General features: G+C 43.7%; 1 protein-coding gene across 32 annotated transcripts in view; it reads right to left on the bottom strand.

The window, feature by feature from the left end:
- Positions 1-13676, bottom strand: part of foxp1b (forkhead box P1b) — a 149116-nt gene that overhangs the window by 25506 nt on the left and 109934 nt on the right. For 12 of the 32 annotated variants that reach the window (XR_015035839.1, XM_085776411.1, XM_085776409.1 and 9 more), the window contains 4 exons: positions 11285-11422; positions 10872-11006; positions 7217-7367; positions 804-993 (listed from right to left, as the gene is read on the bottom strand). Coding sequence is in view for 31 of the 32 variants with exons in the window: in XM_085776411.1 (XP_085632537.1) it covers positions 804-993; positions 7217-7367; positions 10872-11006; positions 11285-11422 (614 nt within the window). In the remaining variant the exon portion in view is untranslated. The remainder of the gene's footprint in view (positions 1-803; positions 994-7216; positions 7368-10871; positions 11007-11284; positions 11423-13676) is intronic. The other 20 variants (XM_085776425.1, XM_085776415.1, XM_085776424.1 and 17 more) reach the window with 3 other exon arrangements.

The following is a 13676-nucleotide window of genomic DNA, read 5'->3' on the forward strand; positions in this document are numbered from 1 at the left end:
GAAAACAAGCAAACGTGTAAGATGCCAAATTAATTCCTTCCTTACAGACACACACAAGCACACACAGTTTGGAGAGCAAACACCTTTCACAGATGATTCTCGTTGCACGTATCATGATGCACCTAGTGTGCATTTTAGCATGTACGAGCTTGTTGTTCTTGCTGTGCGTTTTTCTTTATTGTTAAGCTGACAGGCTGATTGAACATGTCAACAAGTTGCCAGTACACAAGGAAATGTTATTCATTTCTGAAAAAGACGCTGGTAAATACAAATGTTCTCAAGGAAATGCAACTCGGGTCACAGCTGCACTTCAACTGAAACAATAGCAGGAGGAGGGTCAGCGCTCCTGACCCAGTCATTAATAGTATGGCGATCGTATGCACATTTCTCCAAATCCCTGCGTGGTTCTTCCAAGGTGTTCCCATGAACTCCGCAGCTGCAGCCAGCAGCATCGAAAAGTGATTGTAAGAGTTATTTTCATTAAGGCCAGCATAAACTATAAATTAATAGTAATCTGACCAAATCTTTGGGGACGTGTCTATCAACTGAGGCCCAGTGAGAAATGTGTAAATTGTTTAAAATGGGAATATGGTACATCTGTTTGCTTTAGATGACAGTGAAGCCTGGTTTTCCATTTTAATTACAAGTTACAGGAGCAGCTTTGGAAAACCGCTGCTGTACAAAGGTGTGATCTGGTCTGAGATTGCTCGTCTCCACTGACCTATGCTCTTGTTTTTAGAGCACCCATAAGATGTAAGAGAAATGTGAATATAACTCAAGTCCTTGCAGACGGAGGGACTCACCCTTCTCTCTTGTGACTCATGTACTGCCCGTTGGTGGAGGCGTGCTGGTTGAGAAGTGGGTTCTTTGGCGGTGCCGGGGAGGACAGGTCGAGGCCCCGGTGGCCATTGTTGCTGCTGTTGTTGTGCTCCTCCTTCACGTGAGCGTTTGTCACCTCCTTCCACAGTTGCTGCAGCTCTGCTGGAATCATGCCTGAGACAAACAAATTGGATAATTAAATCAATTAACAGCTAATCCAACTCTCTTCTTCATCACTTAATTAAATCAAAGCGTCTGTAAACAAAGCCGAGTATTAATTAGAAAATATTCCACTACAGGGTAATGCACTGAGAGCTCTTGCCTCCCCCCACCTCTCCCCACCACCTCCTTCTCTTCCTCCCATTTTCCCTGTGATCTGAAGCGTAATTTGTATACACAAATCCCTGGCATTCACGCAAATTTCATGCCCAGAGTAAATAATTAACATCCAGACAAGGCATGAAATCTGAATAATCACCATCATTTTCTCTCAACAACAGAGATGTGCAGAACACACACAACAAAAAAGTTTACAATGGCAACACTAGAAAACATCCCACCCCTGCCTTCTTGAGAAACAGGACCCTGGGGTAATATTCTCAAAAGCGCATTAATGTGCAAAATACTTAAAGCTCTGCACCGCCTCCAATTGACACAGAAGACTTAAACCTCATTTAACAAGTCAAGCACACTGCAGCTCACAGAGCCCTTTGAAAAAAAATCCCTTGAAGACAGAAGACATTTTTCTGTATACTGGAGACACAGCCACAGAGCGTGTGTGTGTGTATGTGTGTTTTTCTTTTCCCCTGCCTATGAGTGACAGCAATCCCGACACCCAGGGCCAGAGTCAGGATGAAGAAGGATAATGCTGTGTTTGCGCACCCCATTTTTCCATGTCTGAGAGAAGAGAACCTTTGTTGGCGCACAATATGTGTGTCCATCTATGGTTGTGTCTGTTACTGCGCTGGAGACGTCTGCTTCACTTGACACAAATGAGGATAAAGCTGATATGTAAAATAAGATTAAGCCTCTTGGTTGCGGAATCTGTGGATGTTTGTATTTGCAGTCAAAACATAAGGCACGTGGCTAAGGCCTACTGGTTTTAATAGCGTACTGAGAGATCTAAAAGGCGAATATGTGAGCGGATTTGTATTGAGTATTCAGATCCGTGCTTAAACAAGCCACATGTTTGAAGCATGGCGAAAGAGGCCCTTGGATATGTGGTGAATTTAACCACAGAGCAAATGGGCAAGACCACTCGTTTAACATTACAATTAATTAAATCCATTCTCAAAATGAGAACTGGCAAATGGAAGATGATTTGCACATGCTTATCTACTTGGGTTTATATTCTCTGGATCCTCCTCCCCTCCCCGTTTCTCATCAGCAGCTCTATAGATACCAGAAGTGCTCCTTTCAAGCACCAGATTGTAATACATTGTGTGCAAAATGCTTAGTCTTAATTTATTCCTGTTGTGGAAAATAACTGCGAGGTGAAGATCTCAATACGATCAGCAAAAATATTTTTAATTTGATAAGCTACTAAAGATTTTAATTATGCTGGTAATAGAGAACATTGGCCTAATGAGGCGGAGGACTCCAGAGAGACGCAGGGGCTAAGAACTGTGAAATGAGTCTGATAGGATTGCTGTAAATTCACACTAGATCGTTTGCATATCAAAGAGCAGGAAATGATTGCAGGACAAATCAATAACCTTTCCACGTTCCAAGGAGCGTCTTTCCTCATTCAAATATTTCAACATACTCGCTCTATTCTGCCTGCCTGTATTCTCTCTTATTCTCTTCAATGCCTTGATGTGCCCTAATCGAAGTGCACATTCATGACAGGCTAAACATGCTTAATATTGCGGTCTGTGTTATAGCATGCTAATCCAACGCTTGCTGATTTCCAGTTGCGTTATCAAAGGGTCCATTGTTGTTTTGATGCTATAAGGAGAGTTTGGAGGGAAAAAAAGTTCTTATTTTTTTGTTTCTGTTTCTTTTCTAGCGATGGCTGGTTTCGGGAGGGGAAGGTCACCGGTGATGCGAGTGTCCTGTGCTCCGACAGCGGGACCAATCATTTTCCCCCCACTTGGTGCCCGGTGACAGTGGGCGATGTATTTTTAGCCGATGTGCTTGACAGGGCGGCCCACACTGGCTCAATTACCCAGCAGTCCTGGTGACCCCGACACCACTGTTTACTCAGATGAAACCACAGCGGATAGGCCGGTCTGATGAGAGAGCTAACGGAGTGGGACCAAGCTGTCTCTTTCTGGATCTAGTCCATAGTTTTATTGCTCTGTTTGCCTCTTCCCTTGTTCTTCTAGCACCTAACCTCAACCTCTCCCAACAACAGCTATAGCTCACGATCCCCATAAATGACAATAAAACATCATTACACGGATGTCTCAGCAGGTTTTATATTTTGTGTTTTGACAAAACGCATTGAGTTTCTCTCCATCTGATTACTGTGGGACACATAATGACATTGATCTGTAAATCCTCTTTCTTGGGTCCCCGGGATTGTCCATCCTTTAAATGCTGGATTGGTTTATCTTTCCTCTTTCCATTTTTCAACACAACTATTCCACTCATTACGACTGGGAAATACGGACAAGCACTTTAAAAAATGTATGTTGTTGGGACACTTGATTGATCACCGGCCTCCCAACTCAATTTTACCTCTGCAGGTAGCTCTGGCACCGAGACAGGCCGAGCTCTTCAACCTTTTTCTGTCCTTGTCCCCCTGTACCCAGGTGACCATGTTCAAGCAAGCAGAAAGTTGATTTAAGGTTCATAATGACATCAGTTGCAGGCCATCATCCCCCAAATAAAAAATGGCCCCCAGTGCTCTGGGCTCTTTAAACCGAGCTGTTACTTCTCACACACAGTGTCGGTGCCATGGGGGGACAGTGACATCGCTATTAGTTTATTGTTCCGTCAGGCTGGGACCTTTACTGCACCCCTGTTTATGTTGCCGTAATCACTGGCCTGCTGATGTGCACCCCTTAGGCCTGAAATATGTCCTGTCCTAATGCTGCAGGAACTATTACCAGTAGCCCACTGCTGGATGTATCAATCACTGACAGGTCAGCTGCATTACCCGCCGCCGTCCCTGATGTGCTGCTGTTCTGTGAGCACTTCATGGCTCGCCACATTCTTTGCTTTCATATTACCGACAAATTTGTCTTGTCACTGTCCCACTGGCCTCTCCTCGACAGCTTAAATGATGTTGCGCAGCTACCAGAACTCGATCCCTTGCAGAGCAACCTCGGAGGGTGAGGGGTCATTTTTGCCAGGATGTGCACAAACACTGGCCACCTCTATGACACACACACGCAGCTACACATGTAGATAAGCATGCAAACACATACACACACCTGAGCAACCACTGACTCACTTATCAGGTCAAGAGGACAGGCTTTTTGTTGGAGGGGGGAGAGAGGGGAAGATGGATCAAATTTATATTTATGAGAGTTATATCCTCCCCAAACACATTGTTGTAATTTATAACAGATACCGTCTGGCCGCTTCCAAGACTTTGAACATTAATGTCAAAAGAATTTACGACAAGAGAAACAAATTATACTCCAGATAATGCGACAATTGGTTTTCTCTCAAAACGGCTATCTGCGAGTTTATACTTAATTAGTGCTATCAAATTTTGAAAGGCTTTTATGAATGCATTCCTTCAGTCCATCGTTTTGGCAGAAAAATAACACTGATCTGTCTCAGCCAACAATTTCACAAAGCAGGAAAGTGAGCTGCATCATAGTGCCCAAAGCACAAATACAGACTGCACACCTTCTTTTCTTTAATTACTCTTCAAACCTTTTGTTCGTTTCAATGTCCCAGCATGTGGGGGAAAAAAAAGGAGATACAGTGAATTGCATGTGATAACACTGTCCTTTAAAAATAATTATAATGATATCTACATTTTGAAATGAAAGAAATAAAAATCATCAGTTAAAAAGTCATGCCAATTTACTGCCCCGTAAGTTTGAATCCATAATCACTGAGACCCAACCAGAGCGGATCAACTCATCACTTCCGACGCAGTGCTAACTGCTAGCTGAATATTGCAGATTAGATCTGAGCACCATAGGCCTGGCCCGCTGATGCATGAAAGAGTTTAGTGATGTGGAAAACAGAAAGGTCATCAATAACTTCAAACAGTCAAGCAGAAAATGTGTAGAATAGGAAGACAAACTGAGGGCCTGAAGCACTAGCCTAAGTGTTGTAACAGCTGTCAGAGGCACAGAGTTAACCATCAGTAGATTGCAGGGGCAAACTAACCAGGTTTGACTGGTTGTAACAAACTGAAACAATCAACTAATTGTACGTGGGGTAGATTCAGTTCCTCGTTTTTATGCTGAAACAACACCTCAGACAAATTATCCTGTCAGTTGAGTTGAGTGTTTGAGTAGAGTTAATTTGAATGCTTTGTTGAGGGTGAACATTATCCCATCAGAACAAGTAAGGTTTTATTTTTTTGAGAAATACATTTTGAACTAAAATGTTCTCTTTAATTCCGCTGTCTGTCTGTGGCACCTCGTTGGAAATGCACTGTAACAATGTCCAATTATTGTACTTTTGTTTTTACCCCATTTGTTTATACAGTTTAAGGAGAAATTAATTGATGCATTGTAGCATAATAATAACATAACAACAAATAAGTGAATAATTAGCACAAGAGAATAACCCGTGTATCAAAAGTGTATCAAAGGCTGACAAGATAAAAAATGACACAAATTCAATACAGCTACTCTCTTGAGATGCCTTCGAGGTATGTGGTGTGTGATGACACAGTATAAACAGGATGTTCTGGGACTGTTGTGAAATCCATCAAAAGTACAGTGCCCAGCCATATCACCCATATAATGCTTTACTCAAGGGGTGTGTGAGTATTTGCCAGACATCTGACACAGAGCAATTCCACAAAGCACACTCACAACACAGCAGCGCTCCACGCCTGTGCCCATGGCAATCGTCTGTGAGCGGATGAGTGATTCCATACCCAGTCCAAACAATAACACCACTGTACAAACCCTGTTTGTGTTTGCCTATTACCTAAGCACCCAACCCCCCCCCCCCCCCTTGAACCCTCCCGGTTTTATCGCCCTTATCTTGTTATTTCAAAACTGTTTGTCTTAGCTGGGAATGAATAGTCAATGTCATGTTCTAAATCCCTTATGACGACGTCTTTGTCATGAGGGTGCCACTCCTTAACAAAATATTAAAAGGATAAATAAAGAAATAAACTTCCTGGCCAAACAACTAGTATTGACCGCGTATCGAGTAACAGGCGGTTTCACAATGACAAGTTCACTGGCAGTTTGCGAACAATAGATCCAGTCTTCCTCCAGGCTGAAGGAGGCTGCCACCAGGATGCCAATCACAGACACAGGACAGAGAGCTGAAGGACAAAGCATGGATGCAAAAAAAAAAAAAAGACACTATCTTTACTTTTACTGTCTCTGGTATGATAATAATAAGCATAACCTTCTCCAATCAATAGTAGACTTGCCAGACTAGAGGAGTAAGATGCCATTTGTTGAGTGTTGAGTGAGGGTTTAGTGAAGGTGTGTTCTCAGTGACACCATGTACAGTATGTGGTTACATACTTCAGTGGTGTATTGTTAACTTTAATGGAGCAAATTTGTACAGGTATTATATCAGGGCAAGAACAGTGGCAGATTAAACCACTCTGAACGTTCAGTGAAACACCAAAAGCCACAAAGCCAAAAGTGTTGATAAAAAAAAAAAAAGGCATTTGAAAATGACCAAAAAAAAGTCAAAGTCAAAATGATCTCAGGACAGGTTTGGGTTTTTGAAAGCCCCTTGTATACTAGAGTAAAGCTGCCTTTAGTTCCAGCATAAATCAGAACCAGTGTTTCTCTTATTAGATTAAAGGTCTGTGAAATTACATTCATGTTCTTGACGATCAAAAAATACAGTGAAAGGCAGAAAGAAGCGTCACCATTCCATCTGAAGTCCTACGATCAGCTGAGACTGAACTTTGTAAGTTGAATTAACATTATTCTACAAACACAGTCACAAGCTGCGTTCAGGGAAGAACTCTTACAATAAAACTCATAATAACAAATGAAAGAAATCAGGGCCAGGATCATTCACCGTATCAATAAACAACTTTATCAGTATAACCCAACTCGCCATTGTTTTTTGTCTATAACCTAGACTCTGATATTTACATGGCAGCGTGCCAAATCTTGAGTTTACATTGACAAGCAAACTTAAGCACGTGTTAAAATGCTGGAGTAAAAAGCAGTTGGACCGTCCCCCAGACACGTTGTGTTTCACTGAGCAGTCGTGGGACTGATGGGCAGGAGATACTTGGAGAGGAGCTGAGTATGGAGATGTGACATGAGGTACTGACCCTGAGTGAGGGAGTGCAGTGGCAGGCCGGTCTGTCCGGGCTGGATGGTGAGCAGCCCTTGCCTCTGAAGGTTGAGCAGATGCTGCTGCTGGACCTGCTGGACCTGCAGGAGCTGCTGCTGGAAGGCCAACTGCTGCGCTGACACCTGCTGCTGGTGGCGAGAAGAGAGAGAAACACGCCATCAGCAAACACACAGGCAGCGAGCGTACAGTCGCACAACTGTAGGATGAATGTCAGGTTTGTATACTGCTGTGCGCTCTTGAGGAAAAAACATTTGAAGTGCAAGGCCACAGAGTTCATAGTTCAGGTTGTAAAAATAAACATCCTCATTCATGAAAACAACTTGAATGGCTTTCACATATGCAAACACACAAAACAGCACGGTGGAACTTTCATAAATTTTGCCTTTAGTGTGGGTTTGTCTGGGCCCACTTAAGACAGGTGGACTATACATCTCTCTCTCTCTTAATTAATGAGGAGTCGGGAGGCAAATGACAAACAACGAAACAACATAGTTAATCATTCATAATAAGAGCCACAGGAATTTAATTACAGCCATTCATAATTCAGCAAACAACGTGTGACTAAATCAAAGTGCTTAATAACCACCCTGGCAACTCTCACAACTCTCCCAGGCATGGCGCTGCGTTCAGGGACACACTCTTCCCCCAACCAGCACAGCAGGCTGTGTTCAATCACACACTGTGGACTGACTGAGAGATAGTTGCGTTGTTGATCTTACTGTGCTACAGCTGTTTCATCAAGACACGTCTAATGAAATACTGGTGTGCCTTTGCTGATTTTTTTGGGAAGGGGGGGGTTTTGAGGGATTTTGGCTCTGAAAAGTGAAACGTGTGAACTTTGATATGATGAAAAAGTGATATGAGAGTGCAGAAGAAAATGGAAAGGAGAAAAAGACAGACGGAGTCAGAATAATAAATAGAAGGAAATTATCTAATATCCCCAATCTCCTATGAGTCAAAACAAATGAGAGATGCTATTTAGATAACAAGGGCACGGAGGAGAGAGTGAGATGACTTTTAACCCTTTCAACAATCCTGGCTCTCCACAGATCCACGGTCGGCTCACTGAGATGTCTCATTGCTGTGAATGAAACAACAAGATCTATCAGGACACCTTCTGTCTTTTCCAACAGATAAGGATAAAGTAAGCACGCCTGAGACTCAACAGGATACTGGGCCTGTTTATGAGTATACAAGGCCAGTTGTCAAGCTGGCGGGCGGGTGGAGAGGAGGGGGCACTAAAAGCAGTGCCGGGGCTGCCAAGCTGTGCACCGCACCCTGTTACCAAACACAGGATACACCACTTTGTTTACTTCTCACAATTGAGTGCATACAAAAAAGGTCTCGGTGCAACGCGGCTGTCAGGTCACTCGCTGGCGGCTCTGAAACCACTGAAACAGCCAGATAAAATGTGCCCCCACCCCCCCTGCCCACCCTCATTCGGCTTGTCAAAAGGGTCTAGCGGCCTTCCTCTCCCTCCCTCTCCCTCCCTCCCTGCTGCCCCACACCCTGCCTGCTGCTCCTGTGTTGGCTCACTAAAAATAAAGCTCTGGGCAGCGTGGGTCTATTACAGCAAGCGAGGTCATCTCATTGGATCAGTCAGGAGAAGAAGGCGCTTTTGACAGTGGAAGCGGGAGGGTCATAATTGAGGAGTAACCACACTCATTCACAGACTCATGTGTGACCCAAAATAAGAGAGGGGAAAGTGAGATAGAGAAAGAATAGAAAGACACAATAGAAATTTTAGAGGTTGCAGTGAAATCCAGGATGTAGTTGGCCTCTGACTTTCTCTGATCTGTCCTGTTTATGAAAGGTGGTTGCTTCTTTTTTTCCCCTCCTCCATCAGCACAAGTTTCTCATGCCCTCAGCGCTTTTTCTGTTCTCCAGCTCCTCCCTGACAGCCCGAGACAAAGATAATAGCACTACAGAGGTGGGAGTTCACAAGGAACAATGTCTTTTATCAAAATGCTAAATAAACAGAGGGTGGCTTTTAAGAAAAAGGGAAGAAAGAAAAATCAAGTATTGCAAATGAATTTAACTCCTTTCTCCCTCTACGTCTTCTTTTTTCTTTCTGGTCCCATCAGCTGACAGGAGCTCCTGTGCGCTCCCAGCAGGCAGACACATTAAAAACCCCAGACCCAATAGACCAAATAAGAGGTTAACAAGAAGTGGCACGAGGGAGAGAAAAATACAGTCCCTGACAAATGATAAAGAGTGGCAGTGGCAGGCCTTTATTGTCAAGCTTCAAATATAAAGTTAAAGATCTTTGAAAAACTAAATTTTGATGTCTTTAAAATAAAAGAGGCACAAAGCAACAACAGGGGGTTATTGTCTGGCAGCCACAGGGGAGTCACTGCATAATTCTTATTCTGTCTTTTGATGGCTGCTAGAAATGCGACTGAAAAAAGAGAGAGCGATGGGGAAGAGAAAGAAAACATCGGCGGAGGGGGAGAGCCTCTCGAGGCTGCATCTATTTCCTGTGATCATACATAATATGCTTCAAAAGTTGTTTTTTCTTTTATTCTCATGCTCCATTCAACTGATCAATTGCACCTCCTCACCCCCACCAAAAACCCCCACACCCCCTCCCCCCTTCTTTTCTCCCTTGCTCCTCCAGTGTTTACATCAGATGCGACTTGGTGACAGGCCCTATCTGAGGCCGAGGAGCTCTGCTGTCATGTTGATTTATGGGAGCATCACACCACAACTTGTCCAAACTGAAGCCCGCAGTTCATTAATTAGGGAGCTACGACTTTGAAGTTGGGAGCTTCGACAGCACACGGACGTGTGCGAAGTGTGAGCATGCGTGGAGATGTGTGTGCGTGTCTGCTTTTAACACTGGGCTTAATTTTCTATGCTTCCTCCACTCTCCAAACATGGAACTCAATGGGGACAACAGCAAAAAAAAAAAAAAATTCCCAGATTGTCTTTGAACTTCTTCTGACCGCACAATAATAATTTGCTTTGTCCACAGTGATGCCTGTATCCTCCAGTCATTAACACGCATTAAGCTGCTGCCTATGAGCAAGCCCTGCTGTACTGGAGGGAGCAAAGGAGAGAGAGCGAGAAAGATGGAGAGAAAAAAGAGAAGAAAAAAACTCAACACAGGCAACAAAGCTGGGAGCGCTCTCTGCACTGATATCTCACAATTACATGCCTTCTCTTCCTCTGCCATTTCCATGTTAATTACCGAGAAAAGCCTCTCAGATTTATATGCTCCGTGTTCCTGCCTTTCTCCCTTCTGCCTTTCATTATGTCCTACATGAGGCTCACAGGAGCGGTCATCTCTTTGTTGCACAGGACACTTGTTTACTTGGAAAAAAAAAAAAAATCTAGAACAATGAACTAAGGCTCAGGCTCTGTAAAATGTTATACATTTAATGTGGAGGTGCTTCCAGAAAAGGAGACACCGTATTCTTAGCACAGTATCAGTCAGTTGTTACCATTTATCCAGCAAGTCTGACATGCTAATCAGAAGCATGAGTGCACTTGATTCTCCCCCTCTCCTCTCTGCTTTAACCACAGTCTGGAAGCAGATGGGGTTGAGGGAGGGGGGGGACACACATGCCTTCCATGCTCTGTCTGGCCAACGGCTTTGGTAATGGCAGGCGGTTGGAGTGATGTCAGCCTACCTCTTTACTCTGCTTGCTGCCTGCATGCTGCTGCTGCTGTTGTTGCTGCTGCTGCTGCTGCTGCTGCTGCTGCTGCTGTAGGAGCTGGAGGTGGAGCTGTTCCTGCTGCTTTTTGTAAAACTCTTGGAGTTGCTGCTGCAAAAAAAGCACGATGGCGACATGTGAGTCAAAGTCTGTCAGTCACAGAAACTCAGCAGTGGGTTTTGTGAGAATTTTCAATACTTTGAGGAATGTTATCTTTGAGGCTTAGGATAAAAAAAAGGGGAAGAGTAGCAGTTCAAAGTGAATTTATCTTTTGTGAAACGGTATACATAAGAAGAGTTTTCACTCCAAAAAGAGACATCCACCATATGAAAGATGTGATGCGCTGTCTGCTGAAATGATTCATGACTGGAGTGCCGGTTGTACATTACCTGCTGTAACATGAGGGCCTGTTGCTGCTGGAGAAGAACCTGGAGCTGCTGAGGGCTCAGGACTTGCTGCTGAAGGATCTGCTGCATCTGCTGTGGAGTTATCACTTGAGGTGTCATCATAGCCACTGACACTGGAACCTGCACAGACAATCACAGCAAGCACATAGATGTCAGAAAACATTGCCCACCAGTCAACAGAGACAGCTCTGAGTGGGTTAAAGGGCTAAATATATAGAAGTTGCAGATAATAGTAGTTAAAAAATGCATAAAATATATCTCAGTAGTCAGTAATAATAATATGTATAGATACAGGTATACATCATTGGTGTGTCCTTATTTTTGACTGCATTCTACAATTAATCTTAAGTGTCATCCTCATGTGTTAAAAACTGCACATGCCCTCCGACAAACACACAACATATCGATGCCTCTAACCATTATGACACCAAACCAGACTGAGGCGGGCTAAAGGACAGCTGGGCGTGTATCACGCCTGTAGAGTAAACAGCCAGCTGCATCCACCCTAACCTCCATCCTCCGACCTTCCCTCTCTCCCATACACACACACAAACAAAAACCCTTCAACGTCATATGATCTGTTTCTGCCGAGACGCTTCTCAGAGCTTGCCATTTACACAACGTGGCAAATATGCCATACCTGAGGACGTGAAAGATTGCCTCAAAAATGCCGCTGTTCGCACACGCACGACATGTCATGTGAGAACATTTCATTAGAGACGCTGTCAACAGCGATCTATTATTGTGGAGATATAGAGTGCCTGGAGGAGGAGCCACGTTGAAGAACACGCAGGCCTCTAACTAACTCCCAGTAGAAAGGTGTGAGTGCATGACTCCTCAAAACAAGTGATTTGTTGTGACACTGAAAAGAGCCCCCACAGTTGTCAGGGTGCCTTAATTGCTCCGGCGGCGTAGGGGACTCGGAGTGTGTCTGGATGCTGCCACTCACTGCGATGATGTGCAATACAATTAAAAGCTCCTTCCCTGGACGTTTGTATGACAAACAGCAACTAAGATGTACTCGATAGTGCTGCGTCTTTGCAATTGTCAAGATGTTGTGGAGATTGTTCTTTTGTGTACATGCACATATACATTAGTCTGTATGTGCCTGAGTGTGTGTTGGGAGTGTGCGCTCTGTCTCGCAGGCTGATGTCAGCAGCTGATAGAGCGGACATAACGGGTGACAGTCTGTCTTCACCAAGGTTACCCAAATTGTGCGGCCGCCTTATAGCTAATGACACCCCTTTGAATTTTTCATGCATTTCTGAATGTAATTTAGCTGTTTAAAATCTCGTCCGGTAACTAAGGGGCTTTACTTGACACACACACCATGCATGCATATTACCTTATTCATTCTCCCCATTGTAGCATAAAAGAAAAACAAAGCACTGCCATAATGAACAGCTTGTACTGCTAATGCAGAGGAAAGGGCAGTGATGTCAAATAGGACGGACCAGCTTTGATGCTCTCCGTTAACTTTATTGAGCAGTGCCAGACTACATTGTGCTGTGTTCTTCTGGCCCCAAGAGAATGAAGGAGGCTCAGCCCCACCCAGGACTAACACACACTTCACATTTCTCATTTTCAGCACCAGGCATAGAGGCGCGGGGAAGAAAATGCAATATTAATTCCCCCCTGTATTATGTCTTAATATGCAGTTCATCTTGACTTTTGCACATGACTTGTCCTGTCATTTGAATAGCCCCGGCCTCCCATTTCCTAATTTCACAGTCATTATCCACTGAAGTCCTTTTTTCTGGGCATCGCTAATTTTGATTAACTATTTTGAAGGTCAACCAAGCAGTCCTGTCCTGCTGTATGCAAGTGTCACACATGCAAACGCCATACGTGATATGATATATAGTTCCCGTCTAAATATGACATTTACCCCCCACGCGCACCAAGAATAAATAATAATGCCCCCTCCTCCTCTCTCTCTCTCTTTTTTTTTAGATTTACTTTAACTACATGCATTAAAAATCTACTCCATATTTGTCATGCTCTATTTTTTACTACCGTGTTAAAACTGTAAATTTAGTCATATTTTCAAAAGTATAATCATTTTGTCATACCGTATTATACAGAGTGTGATGTGAAAAGGAGGGAAAGCAAACTTCAAGTTAACACAGAGGGGTTTACACACTTAACCAGCTCTCAATAGCTGCCAATTGCTTCACAAATTACACTGAGATTTTACTCAATTTAACTGTCTTAATTCTTTACACCTGAGGTGTGTATCTCATCATGGTTTCACACTTCGCCTTGTCACAAGCGTCTGGCTCACAGTAACTACAGCTCGAGCAGCTTCCTCTGTGCTCAGCCCCAGCAAGAGGCTATTACAGACCCCCATTTTATTACCCATTACTACTGAGGT

Source organism: Trachurus japonicus, chromosome 5, assembly GCF_045865225.1.
Source record: "Trachurus japonicus isolate A0001 chromosome 5, Traja_1.0".
Lineage (NCBI taxonomy): Eukaryota > Metazoa > Chordata > Actinopteri > Carangiformes > Carangidae > Trachurus > Trachurus japonicus.